General features: G+C 38.1%; 2 protein-coding genes across 7 annotated transcripts; both read left to right on the top strand.

Annotated features, from left to right (window-relative positions):
• Positions 1 to 940: 940 nt before the first annotated feature.
• LOC144188889 (guanylyl cyclase inhibitory protein) lies at positions 941 to 2341 on the top strand. Its single transcript, XM_077710716.1, has 4 exons — positions 941 to 1117; positions 1187 to 1336; positions 1427 to 1532; positions 2057 to 2341. The coding sequence occupies exons 1-4, from the start codon at positions 986 to 988 to the stop codon at positions 2191 to 2193; spliced, it is 525 nt and encodes a 174-aa protein (XP_077566842.1). The 5' UTR covers positions 941 to 985; the 3' UTR covers positions 2194 to 2341.
• Positions 2342 to 3220: 879 nt separating this feature from the next.
• On the top strand, positions 3221 to 27505 carry ppfibp1b (PPFIA binding protein 1b). Of its 6 annotated transcripts, XM_077710220.1 has the most exons (28): positions 3221 to 3414; positions 9394 to 9476; positions 9914 to 10119; positions 10803 to 10892; positions 10973 to 11086; positions 11689 to 11820; positions 12439 to 12531; positions 13154 to 13246; positions 14691 to 14805; positions 14966 to 14998; positions 16065 to 16126; positions 16206 to 16290; positions 16559 to 16683; positions 17253 to 17350; positions 17407 to 17467; positions 17682 to 17856; positions 18632 to 18664; positions 19177 to 19318; positions 20162 to 20293; positions 20440 to 20590; positions 22242 to 22353; positions 22431 to 22519; positions 23377 to 23499; positions 23578 to 23703; positions 24847 to 25035; positions 25397 to 25561; positions 25644 to 25709; positions 26684 to 27505. In XM_077710220.1, the coding sequence occupies exons 2-28, from the start codon at positions 9413 to 9415 to the stop codon at positions 26765 to 26767; spliced, it is 2958 nt and encodes a 985-aa protein (XP_077566346.1). In that variant the 5' UTR covers positions 3221 to 3414; positions 9394 to 9412; the 3' UTR covers positions 26768 to 27505. The 6 variants fall into 6 exon arrangements, with proteins under 6 accessions (XP_077566346.1, XP_077566348.1, XP_077566347.1 ...); XM_077710222.1 differs by lacking the exon at positions 18632 to 18664 and having other exon boundaries at positions 3222 to 3414; XM_077710221.1 differs by lacking the exon at positions 14966 to 14998 and having other exon boundaries at positions 3222 to 3414.
• The last annotated feature ends 125 nt before the right edge of the window (positions 27506 to 27630 follow it).

The following is a 27630-nucleotide window of genomic DNA, read 5'->3' on the forward strand; positions in this document are numbered from 1 at the left end:
ACTCCTACTGTGTTTTCGAAATGGATTTTTCTTTCTACAGCTACTACACCCACTCAGGTGATTAGCTTTCAGTCATTTTCAGACCCCACTGCAGTAAGACAGTGTTCTAAGCAGGGATTTGATTGTTGTGTATAAGTGACGGCTCAACTCAAGACTGCTCCACAGAATGGGCCAGGCTGCGGGTACATCTCGTTGGAAAGAAGAACATTATATTACAGAACTCTACGAATGGTTCAGGTATTGTGTTTGTGCTTTTAAATATTCATGTGATTCTCTAATCAACTTTTACTACAAACACATTATTACAAGAAAGGTATAAATGTATGTATGTTTCTGTGCGCAACCACCAAAAGCAACACGTGGGGCCTTTCTGCCTTCCCTTATTTTACCTAAACCAAATAACTGTTTTATGTACCATCATAACGACTAAAATCTGGTGTATTAACGCTGAATCTACTTATTTTAAAAACTAAATTTGAAATAGGAATGCTGTGGAAAAAAGTGTCAATATAATTTAAATTAATTATCACAGAACCATCTCTATTGTGTAATTAAGTTTTATATTACCTGTAATCTCCATATGTCCACTTTGTACATTAATCCCTAGTTTTTTCGCGGATAATGTAGACCAGACTTGGCCACGCTAATTGAAAAAAAAAACGCGAAATAGGATCACCTCTATTATACTACTGTGGTACCTCGAGATACAAGCTTAATGCGTTCCGGGACTGAGCTCATATGTCGATTTTCTCGTAACTCAAACGAACCTTTCCCATGTTTTTTCAAAATTTTACTCTTATCTCTAATTGCTCGTATGTCGGGGCACTTGTATGACGAGGTACCAGTATATTCCTAAAATGACTGGGTTTTATATACATTTGTATTATATCCAATTAAAAGAACAGGATTGTTCTGATTTATTATTAAAATATTCATATCATTTAATGTACTATATCTTCTTATTCTTCTATGGTCTTGTTGCAGAATGTTCATTAACAGATGCCCAAGTGGACTCATTACTCTTCATGAATTTCAAAGACATTTCTGTCATGTAACAATGGGCAAGGAATCTGCTGATTATGCAGAAGAGATATTCCGCACGCTGGATAATAATGAGGTAAGAAAATTAAAAAGAACTGTTTTCACAAAGAAAAATAAATTCTAAAAATGCACCCTGTTGTTCCAGGACGGAGTGGTAGATTTCAGGGAGTATGTCATGGCCATCAGCATGCTTCTTGAAGGTTCACCAGTAGAAAGGCTACGCTGGTCCTTTAAGCTCTTCGACAAAGATGGAGATGGTGCCATCATAAGGGAGGAGATGCTTGGCATTATGCAGGTGTCTATTTGGCTGCGGGAGATATTTTTTATTTGACAAGTATCTACATCCTAACATTACACCTCACGTATGTTTTCCCCGTTTTTACAGGCTGTTTTTAAGATGAACAAAGCAGCAGGTTTAACTGAACCAAATCCATTGACACCTGAGGAATGTACTGACAAGATATTTTTAAGATTGGACAAAGATAACAATGGTGAGAAATTGCACTTTATTTCTACCCACCACAATTGACATATGTATCTATTTTTTGTAATATTAAAAAAAATATATAGTGTCACAAAAACCTCTGTGTAGACCTTTTGAAATTCTCTTCAAAATCGAAACATCGTACAGACAATTTTGTGTTTTTCCATGAAAATATCCTGTTATATGTTTGCATCTATATAATAATGTAAAACAATGGCAGAGAAGGGTCATTCAGATATATTTTTTATTATGCATATTTTTGTTGTCAATATTATTTTGGTGTTTTTGTTCATCAAGGTAAAGAAATACAGTAGTTAAAAGACAAAGGACAATTTATTAGCAAACTCGGATTGTTTTTCTTTTACTATAACCCAGCTGTTTTAAGAGTCAAAGTGTAGTTTTGACAAATAACCAAAAATGTAATATAACATCCAAATCATAACATAGTGTAGAGAGCACATGTAGTAACAGACCCTATTTATATGTATGTTTTTCTATTGTTTTTGCATTGTTTCATTGTTATGTCTGAAGCTGTCATCAGTGTGGAGGAGTTCATAGAGGGAGCATTGGATGATGACTGGATGAGAAAGATGCTGGAATGTGATCCCTGCACAGCTGGGGTGGACACGACCCTGAAGAGAAACTGCCCATTGGGACTCCATGGTTAATGTACTATTGTCTTTGTCCATTCAACACATTTGGATTGGAACTCATCAGAAACTTTATAAGTAGATTAGATGCAGTTAAATTGTCCCATCTCATCCCATCTAATTTTATGAACCGCTTTATCCTCACTAGGGTCGTGGGGGGTGCTGGAGCCTATCCCAGTTGACTTAAGGCCAGAGGCAGGAGACACCCTAAATTGGTGGGCAGCCAATTGCAGGGGACCAGGAGACAAACAACCATTCACACTCACACACCCCCATACCTAAGGGCAATTTAGTGTCCAATCAGCCAGTCATGCATGTCTTTGGAATGTGGCTGGAACCGGAGTACCTGGAGAAAACCGACGCAGGCCCGGGGAGAACATGCAAACTCCACACATGTGGACCAACCTGGATTTGTACCTAGGGCCCCAGAACTGTGAGGGGTGGGTAAAACGGTTCTCGAGGGCCACTGTGGGTGCAGGTTATTGTTCCAGCCGATCCAGCAGAGACACTTTGACCAATTAGATTTCTGCAGAAAACAAGAAGCACCGGACTGCAATCCACTTATTGCACTTGTAGGACACCATATTGGTAAAAAGGTGTCCTCTTTATGAGTTGTGATGAAAACCCTCACCCACTGCGGCCCTTTCTGGAATCCTAGTTTGCCCACCCCTGTGCTAACCACTCGAGCAGCTGGGCCACCCAATTATTTATAAGTATATATTTTTTTGTTTGTTGTTATTTGTGAACTTCATGGTGACACTTTAGATCTCATTATATACTACTTGTATATGAATAAAGTTTAATCCAAAATAAAAACATTCAATTCAATTGTTATGATTGGTGCAACTGTATGTAATTATACTCAAATTAAATTATTATTCAATCTAAATTAACGTTTTTCATTTTTGTGTATGTGTTCTGGTACATGGGTATTTTTTGAAATTCTATTGAACAGTACATTTTAATCATGGTGCCGTATCGAATGGCATTTTTCCGACTTTGCCTGCGGTACGCGAAGGCAGCAGCAACCCTGGCGAGAGGAGGGTGGGATTCTCCGACCGTGGCGTCACCGCGTTTCCAGCCGTCTTGTGACGGGAACATCATGGCGTAGTGGCGATGTGGACCCACGGCTACACGGGTGGACACGGAGAAGTTTACGGACGAGTCACTCGACACTTTGGGAACATAGCGAAGCTTTTCATCCAACGTGAACAGTGAAGTACTTGTCCAAAGTTTTGGGTAAGTCGCCTTTCTCGGCAGTGATTTAAGATATCCAAATAAACTTGAGTTTTAACCAAATCTGCGCATTTCGTGTGAGTGGAACCGATTCACTGTCGACGCTATTATCCACGTTTCCACTGTGTAGCACCACTGGAATGTTTGTTTTTCCACAACTATCCACGAAACAAACATTGTAACAACGTTGGTTGGCGACTTAAGCGCTTAGAAATAGTTTGATGACCCCAATTTATACTTCATGAAGGTTGATTAATTGTGCGATGCTCATTCAATTGCAGGATTTACATGTCAAACTGTTAAATGTGCGAGATTGTGCCTATCACCTTTATATATTAAAAGTAATTCCAGATGTACATTAGATCACAAATGACTCCTTTGCATTTTTTTGTAAAGTTTAGTTTGGAAGTTTGCCATGGTAATACAGTACTCAGTAGTCTTTGCTGACTATTTTCTTTCAACACATGGTCATAGAAGGTCGTCTGCTGGGATTTCCTTGAGTGTTTATCGTACAGCAAACAAAGAGAATTTGCGCTCTGGATTGTTATTGGCAAAGCCGTGACATTTGATCAGCTGACCATACAACATTGCCCTGATGATGACCCTTTAAATTCTATGTCAAATACGTCCCTGAGCAAAATGATTGTCTGACAATGGGCTGCTCCAATAGCAATGCAAAACAATCACCACAATTTCTAATGTATTTTACCTCATTAACTCCTATTGATATTGAGAGACATCCAATATCAATATTAAAATGGTATTCATTGAGATGCCATACTTGGAGTTTAAAAGAAAACATGAAAATGTGTGCATTTTTTTGTCATTTGACCACTTTTAAATTACAAAAAGTCTGAATTATTTTGACAATGTTGTTACACAGTTGCTAATCAATGAGGAGAAATATGAGTATGCGTGAAGAAGAGTTTAATGAAAAAATAATAATAATTAGAGCACGCCAGAAGTAGTGTCAACGCCAAAGTGCCGACATGACGTTTCTTATTGGTGCGTTCCGGACTCGGCTCTCTCACCAGCGATTTCCTTCCATATTTTACATCACACAGGTTGGCGGTGAGCTATATGCACCCATCAAAAGAGCTAGATATGGCTCCCGAGCCATAGGTTCCCTACCCCTGCTGTAAATGAACTGAAACATGATCATTTTCTGCAAGTCCCACCCAGTTAAAATGACTTAAACCCGTATTGTTGTGAAAGAATGAATTAAATCTGCAGCACATCTGGAGTGAAGGTGATGGCCATGTGGAAGTCTTTATTCAGGATTTTCTGCTAATAAATTTCTAGTTTTTAAGATTTTCAAAGACATTGGTATCACCTTCTTTTCCCATGATGTAATCCTCATAGTGGAATTATATTTTCACATCCTGATGCCATGAAAGCAAGATGACAACCAAGCAGCACATACTTGCCCCTTTAAGAAATTAAACAGTAGGATGTTCTCCAAATGAAAGGACCACTGTGCTTGGATTGTCAGTGTCACCAACAGTGAATGAGAGCCTGGAAATGTAACAGAAAAGCATAGAAGTTAATGTCCTACGAAATGATTTGTTCAATAAATCGTTGTTGTGAATTTTGTCCTTAATTCATTTTTGAAGATCAGCAATTAAAGTATTCACACAGAATATATAAAATTACTGATTTGTGGGTTTAATTCCTCTCCCTATGACTACTGTAGTTGTCGTTTTCTGAGTGGCTTTTTTATTTATTTAAAAAAAATTGTCATTTTTACTAGCATATTGTCCTCAAAATAGCACATGTGGTAGTGGAAAAAGAAAAACCAAAGGATATGAAGTATTCATTGGGTTTCCAATTGTTTCAGCTTTGTGGTTGTCAGAGTCAAAGTCTTCTGGTTTTAGAGAACAGTTGCTGGTTGACTTTTGTAGATTATTCATGTCTGTTTTTTTCCATTGCTTTTGCTTTATACAATGTTTATTTTTGAACAGTTTCCCCTGCTGTTGTCAGTGTTGAGAATTTATTCCATCTGTGTTTGATATGAAGCGGAATGGTGAAAGATTGGTTAGCACATCCGCCACACAGTTATGAGATCAAGGGTTCACTCCAGGTTCTGGCCTTCCTTGCTCCCCGTCTTAACTGCGAGGATTTTGCAGTACTAGTAGTTTATTTCTGTTAAATTTGAATTCAACAATTGCATGTGTTTTGTTGCAACATTTGTGACGTTTAAAAAATGACACTGTGAAATAAGTCAAATGGAGGGCAGTTGGTTCAGATAACAGGAATGCATCGTTCCTTCCAAATTAAACATTTGGTCACTAAGATTTTTGGCAAACCTACAGTTGAGAGAAATACTTGGAGACTTTAATCGCAGGGTATTTAAAGTCACAGTAAGAACCATTTACTGCCGTTTGTTAGGAGATTTTTACCAAATGCATGCCTTTGGGTTTCTTTTTTTAAAATTCATCACGACACCCTTATTTATCTTGGTCCTATGTCATTTGTTGATTCGCAGTGTAAAATTAGTGATGATGCAATCCGTGTGCTTAGTTTGAAAATAGCTGCAGGTTATTCCCTGAGTATGCGCCTTGTAGTAGGCAGTACATTAAATATACTGCTTGCATCTAACTGCCATTGGCAAGAGTATTATGTATAGCATTGTGAAGAAATGTCTTAAAATTACAAATACTTTGGATTCTGTTTATCAACCTGAAGTCTTTAATATAGACATTGTATTTGTATGCAAATGTACAGCACTCTCCTTTTGATTGTACTAACAAAACAGGCCACTGTATCTTGTTGGACGTCAAGGTGGCAAGGATCAAACTAACAGCTTAAGGATTAGTGGATAACTGTAACTACCAAACAGGTCACTTTAAAATAGCTTACTAATGGCTGTAAGTAGGAACATCTATTTTTGTTTTGTAATTCAAAACCATAAAAGTTCTTATTGAATCATTTCCTCCAACAATTATCATCATTATTTCCGGAGAGGAGTACTCTGAGATTTTAAGGACCGAAGTCAGTTGGGACAGGCTCCAGCATCCCCGCGACCCTTGTGAGGATAATGTGGTTCAGAAAATTAATGAATGAATGCAAAAAGTTGAGATAATATGTATGGTATGACAAGAATATTTCTCTTTGTCCAAATTTTTCTTTTTTTAACAGTGCTTCATCACTGGCTGTTGCATTACTGATTGTGAACCTCTCAGAAACTAGGCCCTAGCCTGAAGCTATTGTTTTCATGTTGTTGTTTCTCCTTTGTGCAACGTTAGACTGGTTCGCTCAGGGTTTGAGCAATGGAATATTGTTGCCCTTTGGATAGCAGGAATACTTAAGTGTCCCCTCTCACTTGCCTAGCTAAAGGGACTTGAGCTGATGCTTTTGAGCAGCCATTATAATGGTCTACCATCACATAATGCTTTCTTTATTGTCTGTATGCTTCTACAAATCATATGATTTTCCTTTTTTTTGCCCAAGGGGCGATAGTATTTTTAACCATTCGTGTTCAGTGTTAGAGGGGAGGTGTTGTTTACATGCCATGTTGAGTGTAGTGCTGTATTTTCTTTCTCTCTCAGTCAAAACACCCTGCAAGCAACAACAATAACTAACTTTGTGCCTGGCACTGCCTGCTTGACTACTCTAAGAGCTATGTGTCTATGTGGAACTTCACACAGTAGTACATTGTTTTTTTTTTAGAATGTTTGGACTTTGAGAAATCTTTCTTAATATGCATTTTACACAGATGGTATATTTACATATGGACCAGGTTAGTTACACAACTTATCCTTCACTGTCCTCCTTTCATCCCCCCCCTCCAAATACTCATTAATCCATCAAGTAGATCTGGATCTTAGGAAGGATTGTGTTTGACTTCACTGTATTGAATTTAAGACTCCTATTTTATTTGTCTTATAACGCAACCAGCAAGCTACTAGTTAGATTGCAGCATTTTGTTAGGAACTGCATTCTGAAAAGTTATTTCAGGATCTATAGATAGATTTTGCTTCCCTATAATTAAGCTTTCTTTTTGCCTAAGTCCCTGCACTGTTTGTGATGATGGCTACATACAAGTTTAGTGCTGACAGACAACCATATCTCACACTTCTATCTAAGCAACATGCCTGGCCTTGTGTAAGGATCTTTTTGCTCAAAGCTTTGCATTCACTAGTGTGTCAAAGGGGGTCGTCATTGTAATATTGTTATGGGGACCCAAATTGAAGTACTTATAGGTATTTTGTGTAGTGTATGTACATACATAGTATCAATTGTTGGAGGTTTGTGGCTCCTTGCTACTTCAGGACCTGGATGTCTTGCTGTGATCAATTATTTTTGTAATGAATTCTGGTATGCGCCAGAAAATAGAAAATAGGCCACCAGCATTCAGTTCGTGCAGCCACGCTCAAACACTTTACTGGTATACAGTTGGATTACAACTGTAAAAGCACTACTGCCAGTCTACCTCTGAATTATATTAGATTAGAACTTTATTTCGTCTCGTATTTGGGAAATTTCCTTGGTTGCAGTAGCAAGACAGACACAGAATACATTGTAGACCTAGGTAACAAACTGGAGCCACACACAGGAAGTCCACAAGGTAGGGACCTTCTGCAGACTGAGACTGAGGTCAGTCTATTGTCGTTCAAAAAGAGAGAAACAATTAAGAAACATGTATATGATCAGATGAAAATCCAAATATTAATCCAAGTACAATTCTGCAGAAATATGCCAATGATCAATTTGTCCTTAAAAGCACTACAATAAGATTTAGGTACAATTTCACAATTCTACTACATTAAAAATAGTGGGAAATGGTTCCTTCAAAAGAATCATTGTAATGAGTCATATATTATATAATCCAATGGTGGAAATTCAATATTTAGGTTCCGATTACTTTTTTGTAAGTAGGGAATGATAGAAATGGTTAGATTTTATTTGCTTTACAAGTAAATGATTACTATTAGATTGCATTATATGTCTATTTTGGGTGCCTATTTCAGATTATATGACTGGAATACATTTTGTAAAATGAAAACATATTTTCTTCTTACTGGAACTGTATATTTAGTTTGACATGATGGAATTATTGCTGAATTTTGTGAAAGGTTGAATGTTTAGTAGATGGTCATTTAAAAAAATACTTCTTATGCGCATGGACACACATTCCCTATATGTTAGTATGAGATACAGACGTTTTTCTGGGCAGTACCTTCTCCATCTTCCGTATGTTTCATTGGATGCTTATTTTATATCACGTGGAAAATTTGTCCGCAGGAATTCTGAAATAACAGTGTTAGGACTGTGGGTGGTTTCCATCAAGTTTGAAAATGTGTCCAGTTTCGGCCACTCCCAGGATGTGAGACATGCGTTTCATTCAATAAAGAGCGTTTGTATGCATCTGCGACATTTTGAAGGCGAAAATGAAGTTTCTGTGAATTGAACTAGTAGATAATAACAAAGATTTTGTCTGGAGTTTAGAGATGGAAATGTGTGTGCATGTAAATGAGTGCCTGTCCATTTGTAGTTGTCCTTGCATGGATAATGGCTTTTGAATAACCAGGAAAAAGGGATCCACTATGCTGTTCTGGCATTTGTCCAAGAATGGGACCCTAAATTTCATCTTGACTTCACTTGCAAACAAAGTGTCTACTGTCTTATGGTTGGGAAATTAATAAGGCAAGATCTCATTCACCAGATTCTTATTAAAGTGGATTTTATGCCTAATTATTTTATCACGTTACAAATGAATATGCTGTAATATATCTATTTTGTGGGGTGGCATAGCTTAGTGGTGGAGTAGTCCCTGCTCTGGTAACTGAGTCTAAGTATCCTTGAGCAAGATATTGAACCCCACAGTGTGTCTGTCATCAGTAGGTGAATGATGATCTTATGTCAAAGTGCTTTGAGTGCCATAAAGGTGGAAAGACACTATAAAATGAAGAGTCGATTTACCAATTTTTGAACAAATCAATGTACCCAAACCACTACTTATTGTTTTCGTTTTTTTTCCAGTTTTTTGTAGAGCCGGAAGATGATGGCGGATGCCAGCGATATGTTGGCAGCTGCTCTTGAGCAGATGGATGGCATTATAGCAGGTTCGTAACCGTAAAAGTCCTTAGGTCTACAACACTAGACAATTCTGTTGTGGTCCACTTCAGTTTCTAGAGAGATGACAAATAATAATACATTTGACCTAAATATTATGTTGTTGAATTGTTTCCACATTTTCACTGTGAGGCATCTATCTTCAGACATGTTCACAAGGGGTGCACTTAAGTAAAGTGATTCACTATTAATGAATGGAGGTAATGATGTCATTGCTATTTTGGTTAACATGACAAGTTTTTTGGGGATCGTAATAGTCTTAACATATGCAGTGTGTCTATCCCACACTTCAGAATTTCAAATTACCGAATGTCCAGTGTACAAAATGTTCACTGGCCGTCTTTTATGGCAGTATTAATAAAACTGGCTTTTATCTTTCACTCTATATTACTGTTGTCCCTAATACTGTTATGCTTCTTTACATTAGGATCCAAGGCTCTTGATTATTCCAATGGGATGTTTGATTGTCAGTCACCAAGCTCTCCTTTCATGGGCAATTTACGGGCTCTTCACCTTTTGGAAGACCTTCGAGGTATCCTGGAGTTGCTGGACAATGATGGACGGAACACACTTCGCTGCCAAATCCCTGACTCAACGGCTGAAAGTTTGGTCGAGTGGCTCCAGGGGCGCCTGGTAAATGCCTCCAAACAGCGCATTGCATTTTAGTGACATCAGTTTAGCCTTACTGCAGATCAATCTCATAAAAAAATGATTTAATGTCAAATGGCTCTTGTACAACATGACGTATACATTTTAGCTGAGCAGCAATTTAGTTGTATATGCATATAATACAAACACACCATGACTATGTGTAGTATTTGCATCTTTTTAATATTGGGTGCTTGGATTGCTTTAATATCCGGCTTGATTTCTGCATGTTTGCACATTGTTCTCCAAGGTTACTTCAACCAGAGAAGTAGACAGACATTAATTTATAGCAGGCGACCACTAAAATGTTTGCTAAGTGGAAACAGGACGGCTGTATTTGTAGAGTTCTTTTGGCATGCATGAACTGTTGTCTTTTGTCACAAGAAATATGCTGATTCGCGCTGTGTTTGGGGGGAGGGATGGTCCACTGCTAGCTAGATGCCATAGTTATTATGCAATGCTTTGATCCAATCTATACTGCAGTTTCTATGTGGGCCTTCCTTTCAATAATAAAAGATTTTATTTGCGCTGGGCAAAAAATTCACCCGTGAGACCTTTTAACCCAAGCCAGGCATGTAATATTATCGTTACTTTCCCCTACTCATACACGACAGTATTTAATATCCCTCCGGATTCTAAAATAATCCATCTGTCTTTTCTCATTATAGTCCAATGGGCACCTCTCTGTGGGAGGGGGTGACCACTATCAAGAGAGACTTACCCGAATCGAAAGTGATAAGGAGTCACTGGTGCTTCAGGTAGAGCCCGAGTACACGAAAACACGTCTACTTTTTTCAACATGAGTTTTAAAACGGACCAATGTCCTTCTCACATGTAGGTCAGTGTGTTAACTGACCAGGTGGATGCTCAGGGGGAGAAAATTCGGGACCTTGACTTGTGTTTGGAAGAGCACAGGGAGAAGCTCAACACAACTGAGGAAATGCTACAACAGGTAACATAGAGTCTCAAACACGACAGTGGTAACTCGACATACAAGTGCCCCGACATACATGCAATTTGAGATACGAGTAAAATTTTGGGCAAATCTTTTTCTTGAGATACGAGACACATTTTTATATACGAGCATACAGTGGACGCGAGAGGCTGCTCATAAAAACATCATGGGCACTGTCTTTCTGGTCCCAACTTCCACATGTAATGTCTCTATGAGCACTGAAAAAATGTAAAACTGAATTAGAATTTAAGGAAATTAGTTTAATGTAAGGTTAGATTTAACTTATTTTTGAATGTATATGCATCGTAATCCAAGTTGATTTAAATTTGTTATGTTACGAGCGCGTTGCCATGCAAAAAGTCCCCCCTCTCTGTCCCTCTCCCTCCCCTCCGCGAAATCTGTCTAATTTTAGTACTATCAAACACGGAGTTACGAGTAAACTGACATACGAGCTCTCCCGGAGCGAATTAAGCTTGCATCTCGAGGTACCACTGTATAATGTAGCCGTTTTGTTCGTCTATGGCATGCTAACAGGAATGATCGTCCATGTCATGAGATGGTGAGTTTTTCCTAATACTGATTTTGATTTTGCATTGCAGGAGCTTATGTGCCGCACAGCCCTGGAAACCCAAAAGATGGATCTTGTGTCAGAGTTGTCCAACATGAAGTTGAAACTAAATTCCTTTCAGAAAGAGAGACTGGACTTTGATGAAAGATTTCGGGACAGTGAGGTATGTCGGCAAATTCCACAGATTGCAAGACTGTTTGTGTCTTGTATAAGCGTTTTCCCTTGTTTTCACCCCAAAACCTACTCACATTTTCATCCATTTCATTCATTTTCCAAACTACTTATCCTTGTAGAAATTGTGGGGGGCGCTGGAGCCTAACCCAGCTAACAATGGGCACCATGCAGGGGATACCCTCAATCAGTGATCAGCCAATCGCCGAGCACAAGAAGACGGACAACCGTTCACGCTTACACCTTGGGGCAATTTAGACCAGCTTAGCAAGCATGTTTTTGGGATGAGAGAGGAAACCGGAGTACCCGGAGATAAAGCCATCTAACCCTGGGAAAAAAATGCACACTCCACACAGTGTTGACCCACATGGGATCGAACACTCGACTGCAGAACTGTGAAGCCGACGTGCTAAACACTTGTACACCTAGCTGCACACACATTTCAACATTGCAGACGAACCGTAATTTGAGAATTTTAAATCTTAACTACAAATTCTGTGAAAATGAACTATGAAGAATGTGGAAAATGTGTGTCTGTATTCCCATCTGTGTTCAATATATTTTTTAGCATTTCTTGAAAGAAGTATTTTATCAGAGTTTCTCCTTTCAGGATTTAATTCTGGAGGTTAATGAATTGCGATACAGAATGACCGAGCTGGAGAGTGAAAAGCAGCAATATGAAAAGAATCTTAAAACAACTAAGGTGAGTTATTAAATTGAAACTAATAGTTTTTTTTTTTTTTAAATACCTGCGATATCAATTTACTTTGCCTGGCTTGTGTTTTTTTTCTTTACTGTAAATGTCCCAATTGAATAATTGAATAATCTTAAAACATTTTGTTTGCATTCACAAATCAAGACAACACTTCTAAACACAGGTTTAACTTATATGAAGAATTTTAACCAAAAAAAGCAACACATTACTTTATGATCGGTATCTTAATAGTACATAAGTCCTGCGACTACAAAGAATTGAAAGTAGACAAACTATTGCGTTAGCTAAAAGAGATTCTTCTCAGAAGTGAGTCCACACATTTGACAAGAGATGTAGTTCATTCCAAAGGTTTATTTTGGGCTTGTGGTCTGGGCTTTGAAGTTCTTTCCCATAAAACATGACTTACTGTTCTACTGACGTACACTCGGTTATGCTGGGTCTTCCACACACTCTTCCTACAAAGGTTGGTAAAATGAAAGTGTCAAATGTGTGTTGATGAATCATGGGAACTAACTTTTCTTCAGCGTGTCCCAATACGCCTTAGTGTGTCACTTTTAACTTGATGGTCTTGCGCATTTTCTCTTACTTTCTTGGTTTTTCCTTCCGCAAGTCTTTAATGGCCAAGCTTTCTAGCCAGAAAATCAAAATGGGCCAGATGCAGTATGAGAAACAGAGGAAGGAGAACAAAGTGCAGGCTCTGAAGGTTGGCGTTTCTCAGGATCACTGTTGTCTGCTGTATGATTATGGGTTTGGCCTCTCCCTTCCTTCAGCTCCTCCTCTAATTTTTTTTTTTAAGGATGCCAAAGGTTTTTGTTGCTTTGCAGAACTCCTTTAACCCTTTTAACCAAATGCACATTGGGTACAATAAAAAAATTAAATTAAAATAGTCATAAAAAGATTCCAGACTTTTATAAACAAGCTTGATTTCCCTTGCTTGAATATATTTTCATGCCTGGTTCCAACACCTAATGTTTTCCTTTATAATTCCACCACCCACAATATTACCTATATAGGAGGTGACTCTCTTTGTCTTATTTGCAAGCTCCTTGATCCTCGCTCCTCTTTTTTTTTAATTATTATTATTATTTTTTTACATGTGGGTCATTCCAAAATTGGTGGACGTTATATATCCCACCCTTCAAATTCTAAATAATCCTCGTACAAAATAGTCAATTTGTGTACAAGTTGTAAATATACATTTTTGGCCTGCAACCATAAACAAGAAATAAAAGGCTTAAAAATATTTTTCTAAATAATAAGTTTGGAATACCCTTTAAAGTCAATTTTCTCATTGATCCACCACCATGAAAAAACTGAATCTCCAATCAAGTAATTAAAATGACATTTAAATTTCATTTTGGGAAGCTTTATTTTTTTCCCATTGTTGTTACTTGTAACTGTGGTAACATTTGTTTTAGTAAGCATAGTATTTCAAATATTATTCATTATTCTTGATACTTGTGTCCCACAACATGCACAAAATAATAGAAGAAAGCAGTGAATAATTAAATACCTTACACTTGACCTCAGCAGACAGCTCCCAAGTAATTTCTTAAGTAAATATATACTATGCCGCTATTTTTGATCTTTTATCTTTAAACCAAAAAACAATTAGCCATGTGATCCAAATAAGATAACTATTTTTTTTTATCTATCTACCTCACCTATCTATCTAAACAAGTCTGTCTTAGTCACCAGTAATAGCTCTTAACTTCAACCTGAAGACAAAGCCAACATTTGTGCAGATAAGCAACCCAGGTATACGGTTATCATGTCAAATATAGTAAACATCAAATAAATCACATGATTAAATAAAATAACTTAAGCCTGTGAGATCAGCTATAAAGCCTTTCATAGTTGATGATTTCTTATCGATGAGAATGTTTAGCAGAAAGCCAAAAAAGTCCAGGCTTATTTTCTAAGAACATTGAAGTCAAAATGTCCTCCATTTCTGGAATGACTCAAGTCAACTTAGCAGCGAGGAGTTTGCACAATAGGACAAGTGAAACGCACCCCCGGTGTGCCTTTCTTACCCCCATAGGACATGTCATCATCTGTGAACCTTTTGGTGTTGTTTTTTGTGGTGTGAAGTTAGGCCGGGTGTCTTTGAGAAGACAATGAAATCACACGTGTTTTGCATTTGACAGGAGGAGCTCGTCAAACTGAGAAGGCAAATGGAAGGTAAAGACAAAGAGGGCAAACTACAGGATGAGACAGGCTTCAAAGCCGTGGCCTCAAGCAGTCCCGATCCTACAGACAGAGGTGGGAAACGTTGTTTAGTGATGAGCGCATGCACATGAACCTTTCAGTTGTTACAAGGCCGATGAATTGCCAAGGTTTCGGGGTCCTATTTATCGGAAGTCCCAACTGACGGAAGATTGTTTTATTCTCCCCTTGTGTTGCTCTTTATTCTCTCATCCAGATGAAACTCTTAGAAAAAGGCTGAAGGAAAAACGTAAGAGGGTTTATGCTTCTTTTCCGTTATTGCACCCATCTCAACCTCTGTTTGCATGAACGAGCATGAGCCATGTGAACTCTGCTTGTCCAGTACTCTATTTGCCCATCAGAGTGCTAATACGCCCTGAGAACATCACAATTCGCTTAAACTAGGTTGTTTTTATGCCGTTTCTCAGGATCTAAACTGAACCAAGCCAACATCATCCTCAAGGCCGTCACCGTGTGTTTTTAACATTGTAATCTGGTACAGCAACATGGCCTGATATAAGCTTTGTGGTTTTTGACAGGAATGAGGAATGAAATGTGTTTGCAACCTTTCAGACTGTTCACTCATCCTTCCCCCTCAAACCCTGAAGATCACCCCAGCCCCCCTAACTTCTCTAAACATTTCCTTCTCACACCAGTGACCAATGTGTGTCCTGCTAACCCATGTAGCTGTCGTGTTCATTGGTCTGTGACATTGTTTGACTGTCTCCATATTTGTGCCTTTACTGATGATTCTTATATTCACAGAAGTTATTCTATTAATGTTGATGTCACTAAATGCATGAAGAAAAAATCTGTGGTTAAGATTGATTATCAGATGCTTCACCTTTGTTTATTCTCTAATGTTCTAAGTAGGGGTCTTGAGATGATGATTTATATAGCAACACTATATAGACAAATAGGTTATCAATATGCTCCCATCAAAGATAAATACATTGTTTTAAACGGGTGGCATAGTTAAGGAAAGGGAACCAATAGTTGGCCACAGAAATGTTCCTCTAAAAAGTGTGGTATAAAAGTCACTCTTATTTAGGTTAGGTTAAATTAGGTTTAGGTTAGAACTTTCTTTCATCCTGTATTTGGAAAATTTCTTGGTTGCAGTAGCAAGACAGACACAAGACACACAAGACATTGTAGACCTAGATAAAAAGACTGGAGCCTCACCCATGTAGCAATTATAAATGTATAAAATTTTAATTTAGAAAAATACACAAAGTTAGGTCTGTTTTCTCAAAGATTTTAGTTGCTGTAATCAATCGGTTCTTTTCACGTGTCTAATATTTGTTGTTATTCATTAGATGTGGAAGTGCAGCGGATGAAGAAAGCTGTTGAATCGCTGACTGTGGCAAATGAACAGAAGGTATAGTTGCTATTAATTTCCTAGTGTTAAAATATGCTCTTTGTCTTTTGTTAGTTAAGCAAACTCTCTTTGTTTGCAGGACTATAAGATTGAGGAACTCAAGCAGTCACTGTTGCGATACAAAAAGGTTCAGGAGATGGTGATGTCAGTGCAAGGAAAAAAAGGTTTGACATGTCTTGAAAACTCGTTATAATGTCGGAAAATAAAAATAAAATGATCCATTTCACAATTCTAGTAGCGACACAAAATAATTCCAGATTTTAGGCTTATGTATTTGTATCAAATCTTGAATACCTCATTGCTTGTAGGTAATAATAATACAAAATTGGAAGCTAATTGTAGGGTTTTTTTTGTCTGTGCTTTTGGTGTCATCCCCTCAAAGTGCATTATTCTATAATATCACGTGCTTTTCTTTAAAACATTGTTTTGCAGGGATTTCAAATGAAAACGTGGCATTACATGCTGATGGCCTTGCTTCATGCTTGTCATCAATCCATGTTTTTGCTGACACAAATGAGCTTACAGATGGTGACGATCCAAGGAAAAACCTTGATGAGGTTTGTGCTGTGCAATGTAACAAATGTTTCTAAGATATATGTACGTTATAACTAACTTGAGATATTACTTATTGCATGTAAAAACCTCCTTGCACGCCCGAGTGAACTCAATTTTCCTTAAAAAAAACTGCTGTTAAACCACTGTCTCACAACCACTTCAAATATATTTGAAACTTTGACATGCTAATATCCCATTTATTTAATTACCACCGTATTTACCACCGGAGAATAAGGCCTAAATTTTGTTTCCTATGTGAAGTGTACTGGATTATAAAATGCAGTAAAGGTGGTATTGATAGTGGTAGAATTAGTAGTAGTAGAGGATTATGTTATACATGAAATAAGTGAAGCTTTGCTAAAGGTATTTTTTATACAATGATAAACAAATATTGACCCATATATAAGGCGCACTGCTGGCCTTTGGAAAAATGGAAAGCTTGTGCCTTCTAGAGCAGAAAGTATGATATTTCTGATCTCTCGCTGTGCAGTTGATCCAAGAAACCTGTAGGGAACGTTAGGATAGGGAGAGTACACTACTTAAAAGTCGTTTTTGTGTATCTTTTGTGCAGCTAGAGATTCTCAATGGACTGTGTGAGGATCATTCACCCTCGTCCAGCCCTTCGCAGCGTGAGCAAGTCACCGACTCTGCAGCTACAGATGTCGAAAGGTAAAACATTATGCTCAAATATTTCCAAAGTTTTACTGATCTAATGATCTCTACAGCGGTCAAGATACAAGCAAGTCTGGAAGCCATGAACCTATGGAAAGAAGCTATACAGATAAGGTAAGGTCCACTTTGGTGAAAAAGATAGTCTACTTCTTTGGATCCTTTTTCATTTATCAGTATATTTCCAGTATATACGATATAATTTAAAATCTACATCTCATAAACCCTGCATTAGTAACATAGTATTTTTTCTGAAAATTTAACTATAGCAGATCAATTTATGGACACGCTATAAAGACAGTTTTGTGTATCCACATTTGTCCCATCCTAGGACACACGTGTGGACGTCACACAAACAGTTGACAAACCACCAGTAAATTCTACTGCAGTCTCGCTCGTTACCACAGAGGATGACAGCTTTGGCTCTAAAAAGGCCCGCTCATCTTTTGGAAGGGGCTTCTTCAAACTACGTGGAGGCAAGAAAAGTGGAAACTCGCAGAATCTTGGTAAGCAAAAAAGCAAGGTAGCTGAATGTTTTTCCTCTTCCACTGTGGGCTTTTTTTTTTCAAATGCATCAAGACACTACCATGGGATGAGCTACATAGGCCATCATTAGTAGCTAGCTGCAAGCCAGGTTTCTCATTTGATTGTTTGCCTGGGTTTATATGCCCTTAATATGCACTCCTATTCGACATACAAGTGCCCCAACATACGCGCAATTTGAGATACGAGTAAAATTTCTGCCAAATATTTATCTTGAGATACGAGACAAATTTTGATATACGAGCATACAGCGGACGTGAGAAGCTGCTCATACGAACCTTATGGGCACTGTCTTTTCCGTTGCAACTCCCACGTGTAATGTCTCTACGAGCACTGGGCGGAGCGTTGCATTTTTTTGCATGTTTTTTTTCCCCCTGTTTGTCAGTGCGAATGGCGTATATACTAGTCGTTGGCTAATGGTCGTGCTCATTTTTGGAATCTTTTGTAGGGAATACAAAGCAAACAACCCACCTCAGTTATTTGTGACTTTGTTAATAGATTGCGAATTAGAACAAATACAAAGGTTTTTCCAATCCAATATCCTGTTTTTGGTATTTTTTTCAGAGGGTTGGAACGACTGAATTTGTTTTTAGATTTCTATGGGAAACGTTCATTTGAGTCATTTGTATTCGTTCTTCAATATTTGGGTTTTTCAAGCATAAACTCTGTTTGCCGATTTTTTTCCCTTCTTTCTGTTGGGTACCTCTGATGTTTTGTGTGTGTATGTAACACATGAAGACCGCAGCCGCAGTGCGAGTGCACCTATGCTAGGTACAGTATAGCCTGCTTCTCGTTGCAGGAAGGATTGATGAAGATACTTAGTCTTCATTGCACAACTCTCTTTCCTGAACTCATCGCTCAGCTCATGTTTTAGAAGCTACAGAGTACTCACAGCAAACCTCTTGTCACTAGTCACAGGTTCCCTGTGAAACATTGTGTTTTGTCTGCCGATTTGACTGCGTGCCTGCATGCATTATTCACCCTCTATCACTGCAAATCCCAGCCTGAACACAAAATGATCGCACATTCAAAAGATCCTGTACATCTTCACCTGCAACCAAGTCTTTCACTCTAACTCATTTAGTTAACGATGAAAAAAGTACTAAATTCTTGTTTTAGTGTGCATGCACCATTCTGCATGTTAAAAATCTGCTTTAGGACACCACGTCTCTCTAGGAGTCGTCACAGTTCCTGCCAACTGCTTTGTGGCTCAGCAGAGAAGTATAGTGCATTTGGGCTGGCATCATTTCATTGACTTTCTGTGTCCATTTTTTTCTGTACAGCTGAGACTGAGCGCCAAGGCACCGATCACCTAGATCTGGCAGGACTGCCACAAAGTTTGGCCAACAGCGACAGCACTCATACTCTTCCCACTACCCCGGAGGACAAGAAGAAGTCGAAAGGAATTATGAAACTATTTGGCAAGTGAGTGGAGTATCATTTTTAATCGTTACAAGATCATAGTAGACCTAAAAGGTATCGTCTCGATAACATTACGTTCATTGGGCACAGTCTCAATAATTGATATTTGAAATATTCTGTTCATTTAATAAATGTTCCTACAGTTACAAAAGGTAAAATATATTTTTGGTTATTTAACAGTTGTGGGCCTTTTTGAGGTGTTCAAGTAGGCTTTTACAATGGTACCTCGAGATACGAGCATACGGCGTTCCGGGACTGAGCTCGTATGTCGATTTACACGTAACTCAAACAAACAAACATTTCCCATAGAAATGAACTAATAACAAATCAATTTGTTCTAACTCTCTGAAAAAACACTAAACAAGATCTTGGATTGGAAAAACATTTTTATTTGTTCTAATTTTTCCATCTATTAATAAATTAACAAATAACTAGTGGTTTAATAGTACTAAAATGTGTTTAATAGTACTAAAATTAGGGAGAGAGTTCCGACCAGAAAGACACTGCCCATGATGTTCTTATGAGCTGCCTCTCGTGTCCGCTGTATGGTCTATCAAAATTTGTCTCGTATCTCAAGATAAATATTTGCTCAAAATTTTACTCATATCTCAAGATAAATATTTGTTAAAAATTTTACTCGTATCTCAAGATAAATATTTGCTGTAAATTTTACTCGGATCTCAAATTGCTCGTATGTTGGGGCACTCGCATGTAGAGATATTACTGTACTTGATACTTGTACAAATACAATTTGCAAACGTTTAATTTTGGGTGGGACTTAGAGTTTTGAAATGACCTAAGCAGTATTATTGATACAAATGTGAAATTGCAAATCATCTTTTCCAGACTTAGGAGAAGCCAGTCTACAACTTTTAACTTGGATGACAACCCGCCTGTTGGAGATTTTAAGAGGGGGGGAGTGCGAGCCACCGCAGGACCTAGACTGGGTTGGTCTCGTGACTTCCAAAGAGTCAACAAGTAAGCGTTCTCTTAAATCATCACCTGCACAATGGAAGTTTCCTCTTTTGAATCCTTTTTATAACTTGTTTTGGTTTCCATTTACTACATGTGCAACTTGGCTATTAATTTGACCTCTAACAAGCTACTCTGTGTGCTATTTTTAGTGATGTGGACGCCCCCTTCGCACGGTGGTCGAAGGACCAGGTGTGCGACTGGTTACAAGATCAAGGTCTTGGCCTATACGTCAACATGTCACGTGTGTGGATCTCTTCTGGACAGACGTTGCTTCAGGCCTCCCAACAGGACCTGGAAAGGGTGAGATGGAGGAGCACAAAGGTTGAATGGGGGCTTTTTGGTCAATGGCGCTATTAACTTAGTTAAATGCAATGTTAAAATGAGTAAAAGTCTCTATTGAAGTTAACATAAGGATTTGTTTTGAAATAGCGGAAGAGGTGATCTTTATTTGCTTGTTTCCTGATACTTTTATGATTATATCCTAGAAGTGTTTTCACAGTCTTTTTGCATTATTTATGACTTCATTTGTTTAGTGATAGAGTGGTGATGAAGATGAATTCTAATTTATATGTGCAAATTAAGGTATTCCTCAAAATAGTGACTGCCAGGGGTATTCCAATTAGCTCATGTTTAAAATTAAAAGAGGGATTTATTATGCTTTGTAAATTTAACACTTCTTATAAATGTCACAAACCTGTCAATTTAGTTGGAAATGTTCCACTCCTAGTAAATATGTTGAAACATCAAGAACTCCACATTATGAGCATAAACGGATGTACATTTCTGAGAGAAAGACATTTTGGTTGTCTAATTGAAGTTCTTTTCATGTTAAGTGACTAAAGTTTGTCTGTTACGTTGATCAATTTTGTAGACCGTTTTTATAGTGTTTTGGTACCTTTGATGCAATGTGACCTTACAATACTGTACTCTGAAAAGTCCAGTTGGAGTGGCGATAGCTCATCTGAAAAGAACTTAAGCATTGTAACCATATAGTTCATGAAATGCTTTGGCAAAATCTAAAACGTCAACTTGTTATAAAATTACAAGTCTGCTTATTTACTACCGTTACATCAGTCAAATGTTGTCTGCCAAATACCAAATGTGTAATTTGACTTCAAACTAGAATGTGCTAATTTAATTTTCCCTTGGAAGAATAGACTCACTCAAATGCTCTCAAGTATAAAGTTAATTTCCAGATTTTAGGAATTATAATCGATTCCATACGGGCTCCTGACACACACATCAGAAAGCCAAGCGGCAGAAAAAAAGGCAACATGAACATATGTCTCTAGATTTTCTAATTTTATTTTAAGCGTGGACCAAGATCTAACCCCCCCCCCCCCCCCCCCCCCCCCCCCCAATTCTTGTCATGGGTCTCTCTGCGTACAGTGGTACCGCGATATGAGGTACAAAGTAACAAATAACTATTGGTTTAATTATACTTAAATGTGTTGAACTGACTGTATTTGGAGCCTGACTTGAGCCAATTGTCCAGTTCTAATCATTCATCTTTCAGAAATCCATAATATTTTTCCAGACCATCATATGAAATATAATATGGAATAGTCTAATTTACAAAATAGTGCAAGCACAAGAAAATTTATATTCTAGACTTGTCAAATGTAGCTAAGCGCAGTGTATAAATGACAATATTATACTACACAATCAAACCCTTCCTCAAAATTCCATGGCCCCAAATGCAGAGAAGCAATATTACCTGCATCACAAATTCAATCTGACATCTTTCCATGCAATTTGCATTTCAGGAACGAAAACCAAGATTAGACATTATAGTAATAAATAATAGTATAATAGTTAAAACATTGCTTCATCATTTACAGAGGCTTTATTACCCTGCCCGATGATATTTAGATAGGCTTAGAGTTTATTTGGGTTAAGATAATATCAATCTTAATGTATGGCTCACTGTTGACATGCTGTTGTTGCCCAGGAGCTGGGCATCAAAAACCAGTTGCACCGGAAGAAGCTGCAGCTGGCTCTGCAGGCACTTGGCTCGGAGGAAGAGGATAACAAGGGAAAGCTAGATTACAACTGGGTGACAAGTGAGTTGCAGCTATCCACTTAGTTATGATGGGAAAATCCTAGTTTCTCACACTTATTTTTTGGCTCATTTCCTTAGGGTGGCTGGATGACATCGGGCTGCCACAGTACAAGACCCAATTTGATGAGGGGAGGGTAGATGGTCGCATGCTGCACTACATGACAGTGGTGAGTCATTTCAATGGTCAGCCCCACTTTAAATGAATGTCCCATCTTAAGATTTGTTTTTATATAAAAGGAGAACCAGACTATAAAACGCAGTAGAGGTAGTAGTGGTGGTGGTGCTAGGTGGTGGTAAGTTGTAGTTGTAGTAGGGCAGGGGTAGGGAACCTATGGCTCGGGAGCCACAAGTGGCTTTTTTGATGGGTGGATCTGGCTCTCCGCTAACCTGCAAGCTAAAATATGGAAACCAGTTACTACATCCAGAGATGCTTTAATCTTCATTTTTTTTGCATTAGAGTCTTCTGAAATGCATACTCACATTTATTAGCAACTGCATAAGAATGTCAAAAGTAGTTTTTTCCACTTTTAAAGTGGTGAAATTACTAAAAATATAGACACCCATTTATATGTATTTTGACTTTTAAATTCGGAGAATAGCTCTCAAGGAAAAACATTAGAAAAAATGAATTGTTTATGGCTCTCTTCGTCAAAAAGGTTCCCGACCCCCTGTAGTACGGGATCGATACATCCACTAGATGGAGCTGTAGTAGTAGTATTACTGATAATTTTTGGGAATCGTGTTATGCACCAAATAGATGGAGCTGTGCGAAAAGGAATTCCCTACAATGAATAGCCAATATTGATCCATATATTAAGATTTAGAAAAAAGATTAAATATGTTAGTTGCGCTTTATAGTGCGAAAAATACGGTACATATGGCCGTTTGAGAAGTTAAAAGCTGGCTTCTTGAATTCGTTCAACAGTCTTCCGCATCGATTGTTTTGAATTCTACTAGATGTTTCACTTGCTTGAATTGCCAGGTTTATTTCCAATTAGTTATTTGTCTGCCTTTTTTCCCTCAGGATGACTTGCTTTCTATGAAGGTGGGAAGCGTCCTACACCACCTCAGTATCAAAAGAGCCATCCAAGTACTGCGCCTCAACAACTACGAGCCCAACTGTTTGCGGCGCAGACCGTCTGATGAGGTGCGTTCCCGCTCAATGGCTTTCGCCGTTGTTTGACATTGTCATTCTAATTTAGTCAACTGCCTCGCATATCCGCAGAACAATATTACCCCTGCGGAGGTGTCTCAGTGGACCAACCACAGGGTTATGGAGTGGTTGCGTTCTGCCGATCTGGCCGAATACGCTCCCAATCTGAGAGGAAGCGGCGTGCACGGAGGCTTGATGGTAAGATAGTGTGCTATTTGTTTAAAATTTGGTCTTGAGATGTGGGAGGAAACCAGAGTACCCAGAGAAAACCTGTGCAAGGGGATATAACATGCAAACTCGACACGTAGGAAGGTCAGAACCCATCGGGGATTGAACACTCAATCACGGAACTGTGAGGCTGATGCGATATTTATAATTATTAATATAAAATAATAACTTAAAACCTGAACTTCCACGTGACTTGGATTTCACTGTCGAAATTTAGGTCATGTAAGGAAAGTGAAAATACATAAAATGCTGCACTTATCATTACTGCAGAGAAGTAGATGGAGAGTTAGTGTTTTCAATGGCTTATTTGCAACCGAAAGCATGGAACACACTGACGCCCTTTCTCACTTCAATTGGACACGTGGTGCATTTAGGAAGAGGCCAGAAAACCCAATACATCAATACTTTATCTCTCCAGCAATATAGTTTACAGTGTAGAGGGCCACGCGCCATACCAGGAAGAATTTTTACATTGGTTGCTATCTAGTGAGACAGACAAGCCACTACTTAGGGGATTCGGATAACATAGTACTGACAATATTGTATTGTACTGACAACACATTTAATACATATATAAGTGGATGGAATGGTGGGACACTGACCAATTTCAAGGGTTTAGTTGGTAGTTGTGTGATGACTGTGAAACGAATTAGAGAATTTACATATAAAGTACACTTCTACTTACAAAATTTTCAAGTTAAGAATAAGAAAAAGTCGTGGAACCGGTTCATTTTGTAAGAGGAGCTACGACTGTATATCGAGACATATTTTTAAGTGGTTAAAGTCTTTTTGAGAGTTGAGAGACCTGCAATTTCTTTTATTTATTTAAGTTTTGATAATTTTAGTGTCTGCTCATTTGACCGCGTTTACACTAACGTCCTCTGGCTTCCTCTTTGGGGCCATCATTTGAAAAAAGAAGGATGAAAACTGCAAGGCAATCCCGGCACACAAATATAGAAAAGCACAATGCACTAGCTAAGAGGAAACTGTGCTACTGGGGAGTAAATGACGGACAAGTCACGGATGTCGTAAAGTCGAAAACGTCAGAGGTCGAGGACATCGTAACCTGACCACTCGCTGTATTTTACAGAAGAATGTTTGTGTATCTTAAAGGTTCTGGAGCCAAGGTTTAATGTGGAGACCATGGCACTACTGTTGAACATCCCTCCCAACAAGACCCTACTGCGCCGACACTTGGCCACACATTTCAACCTGCTCGTTGGTTCAGAAGCCCAGCAACTCAAACAAGAGTGTCTGGAAAACCCGGATTACACTCTGCTGACTGCCACCACCAAGGTTAAGGTAGGACCTCCTGAATGGTTCACACTCGTATGGCAAATTTGGCCATTTACTCCACTAGAGTTAGTTAGCTAGTTAGTTCATAGGTCAATCTGGAATTGGAGGAAATTGGGGTTTGAAATTTTGGTAAATAAGCCTACAATTCTCCCCAGAAAATGCGACTTATACTTAGGTGCCACCTCTTGTCCGCAGAATGCGGTACATATTTTCAAGCATTCTTTCATCTGACACCTTTACTCCAAAAGGGTTTAGTATATTTTGGGGGGGTTATTTAAAGTCTCCGATTATGGAATGAGCCAAGTAGGCAACATGAGTGACTTTTTGTTTTTGACGCCAATGACATGAAATCTGTTTCCATCACCAGCCAAGGAAACTGTCGTTTGGTAACTTCGGCAGTCTCAGAAAGAAAAGGCAGGAGGAGAACGAGGAGTACGTCTGTCCCATGGACGTGGAGATGCCGAAGGGACGAAGTTTTCAAAAAGGCTTTGAGCTCCAGATTTATGAGGACGACCTAGATAGGCTGGACCATGTGAGCTTCTGCCACTTTCGTCTTCAAAACGAAACTACTCTGTACAGTTGTATTTGATGAGGCTTTTTTTTTTGTCAAACAGATGGACGACTCTGAGGGAACTGTTAGGCAAATTGGAGCTTTCTCTGAAGGAATCCAGAACCTGACGGTAAGAAAATCCAATCAAAAACGTTGACTCGAGCTTTACGATATGATAATGTGGATCGCCAAAGCGATATAAAACGTTCTGTCGGTATTTTGTATGTCTATCGTCATTGTTGCTATAAATAGACCTGTTCCTAAAATGCACATTTTGGACAGCAAATAGTGCTGAATTTCTCTTTTTAAGGGATTCCGAAATGCATAAGTATTATCAACAATCGGCTTCAAGATCTCCCTAATTACTTCCACCTGCTAGCTATATATGAACAATACATTCAAGAACGAGCCAATTAAAAAATATAAAAACACAGACCACACAAAACATCCAAATATATTGCAATACTAGTTCATTAATCCTTAACAATACTTATTGTGCTACCTTAATACACAGTAGTCTTAAATCCGAACTTCTATAGTCACAAATATTAATATTAATTAGATATTGAACACAGAATGTGTGGCAGGTAAATTAAATGTCAATCCAAAAATAGAGTAGGTGTAAAAGTTACTTAACTTGTATAATTTTTCACCAAAAATTACATATATTTTGTGGCATATATATATATATATCAGGATATGAAATGGTTGATATCTTTCCACTATGCACAGCACTCCATCAATGTGTGGGTTATCTAAGGCATCCAGAATTATTAAGCAAGTTGCATTTTTGTGGATTCATTTTATCATTAGACAACAACCATGTTTTTAATGAACCCAAAAAAAACCTCATTACTATCAATTATTTTGCACCTTTGTTTTTCCACACGCTTCTTGCAACCATGTTGACTATTTTGAATGAAACACTTGATCTCACTTCAGAAGTTTGGCAATTCTTTTGTTACTTATCGGGGCCTGTCGATTCTCTTCTGATCCATTTTGCTAAAAGATGTAGTCAAAATACTCCTTTGCGTAATAATTCTGCACTCACGATCATAAGGCTCAAAGTTGAAATGAATTTCTCTTTTTACTGCATTTCTCCAGAGCATGCTGAAAGAAGATGAATTTTTCAAGGAGGTATCGAACTCTCCCAACCTCAGCGTGACAGATGACGATTCCACTGCCTGATATGGTGCTTGACCCACCACCGTTCTGAAATAATGCAAAAAAAAACCCTCGCAGATACTTTTTGCCTAACAGTAGGTTTTTCTTTTTCTTCTAACATTTCATTCTATGGTAAGCCATAACTTCCTTTTGTCCAACTCGTATTAGTCAAGTAGTTGTGGATTCTTGACTGCCAAAAGATGGAGGGTACATTTAGGATAATGCCACTGCCTGCCAGCTGGATTTCTGGGAATATTTTATACTAAGTTATGTGCTGGCGTTTTTTTGTTTTGTTTTTTTTGTCATCAAACTGAAAGTGGTGAAGAGATTATGCCAATATAGATGTCTTTTAAATAGCCTCATTAGTGTAGAGTAGATGACAAAATGAATTTCATGGACAAGGGAGAAGTTTTATTTCTAAAATGACAGCTGCTATCTTTTTACCAAACTGTTTCTAGTTGAAAGCAAGTTGTCATATATTTTATATTACACTGAACATTTCAACAACAATAATATCCTGCATGCATTTGCACCAATACATATAGTATAAAACATGCATATTGAGCTGATACATTGATATTATTCATTGCCACATTTCTCTTGTTTTTACATTCAATTTTTATTTTATTTTTTACTAGAAATGTCACGTTGCCTTTTCTGCTACAATTATTCAGTAAAAATCATATAATGCCCACTGACATGACAGAAAAGATGGATGTCATCAGTGCTATTTTACAGATCAATAAAGTAATTTAACTCAGTGAGATTGCTGTTGTATTTTGAGTTTCAATACAGTCCAATACATATATAAGTATACATACAGGGTATATTATACACTCACATATACACATTTACAAGCCACCTTGTGGTGTAGATGTTCACTTGGC

The sequence above is a fragment of the Stigmatopora nigra genome, chromosome 2 (assembly GCF_051989575.1).
Source record: "Stigmatopora nigra isolate UIUO_SnigA chromosome 2, RoL_Snig_1.1, whole genome shotgun sequence".
NCBI lineage: Eukaryota > Metazoa > Chordata > Actinopteri > Syngnathiformes > Syngnathidae > Stigmatopora > Stigmatopora nigra.

Excerpts from the sequence above, each read along its gene's own strand:
- ppfibp1b (XM_077710220.1), top strand. The coding sequence starts at position 9,413 with ATGATGGCGGATGCCAGCGATATGTTGGCAGCTGCTCTTGAGCAGATG. Across the intron at positions 10,120-10,802 it reads AGTGGCTCCAGGGGCGCCTG|TCCAATGGGCACCTCTCTGT; the intron begins GTAAATGCCTCC and ends TTCTCATTATAG. Across the intron at positions 20,591-22,241 it reads CCCAACAGGACCTGGAAAGG|GAGCTGGGCATCAAAAACCA; the intron begins GTGAGATGGAGG and ends GTTGTTGCCCAG.
- LOC144188889 (XM_077710716.1), top strand. The coding sequence starts at position 986 with ATGTTCATTAACAGATGCCCAAGTGGACTCATTACTCTTCATGAATTT. Across the intron at positions 1,118-1,186 it reads GCACGCTGGATAATAATGAG|GACGGAGTGGTAGATTTCAG; the intron begins GTAAGAAAATTA and ends CTGTTGTTCCAG. Across the intron at positions 1,533-2,056 it reads ATTGGACAAAGATAACAATG|CTGTCATCAGTGTGGAGGAG; the intron begins GTGAGAAATTGC and ends TTATGTCTGAAG.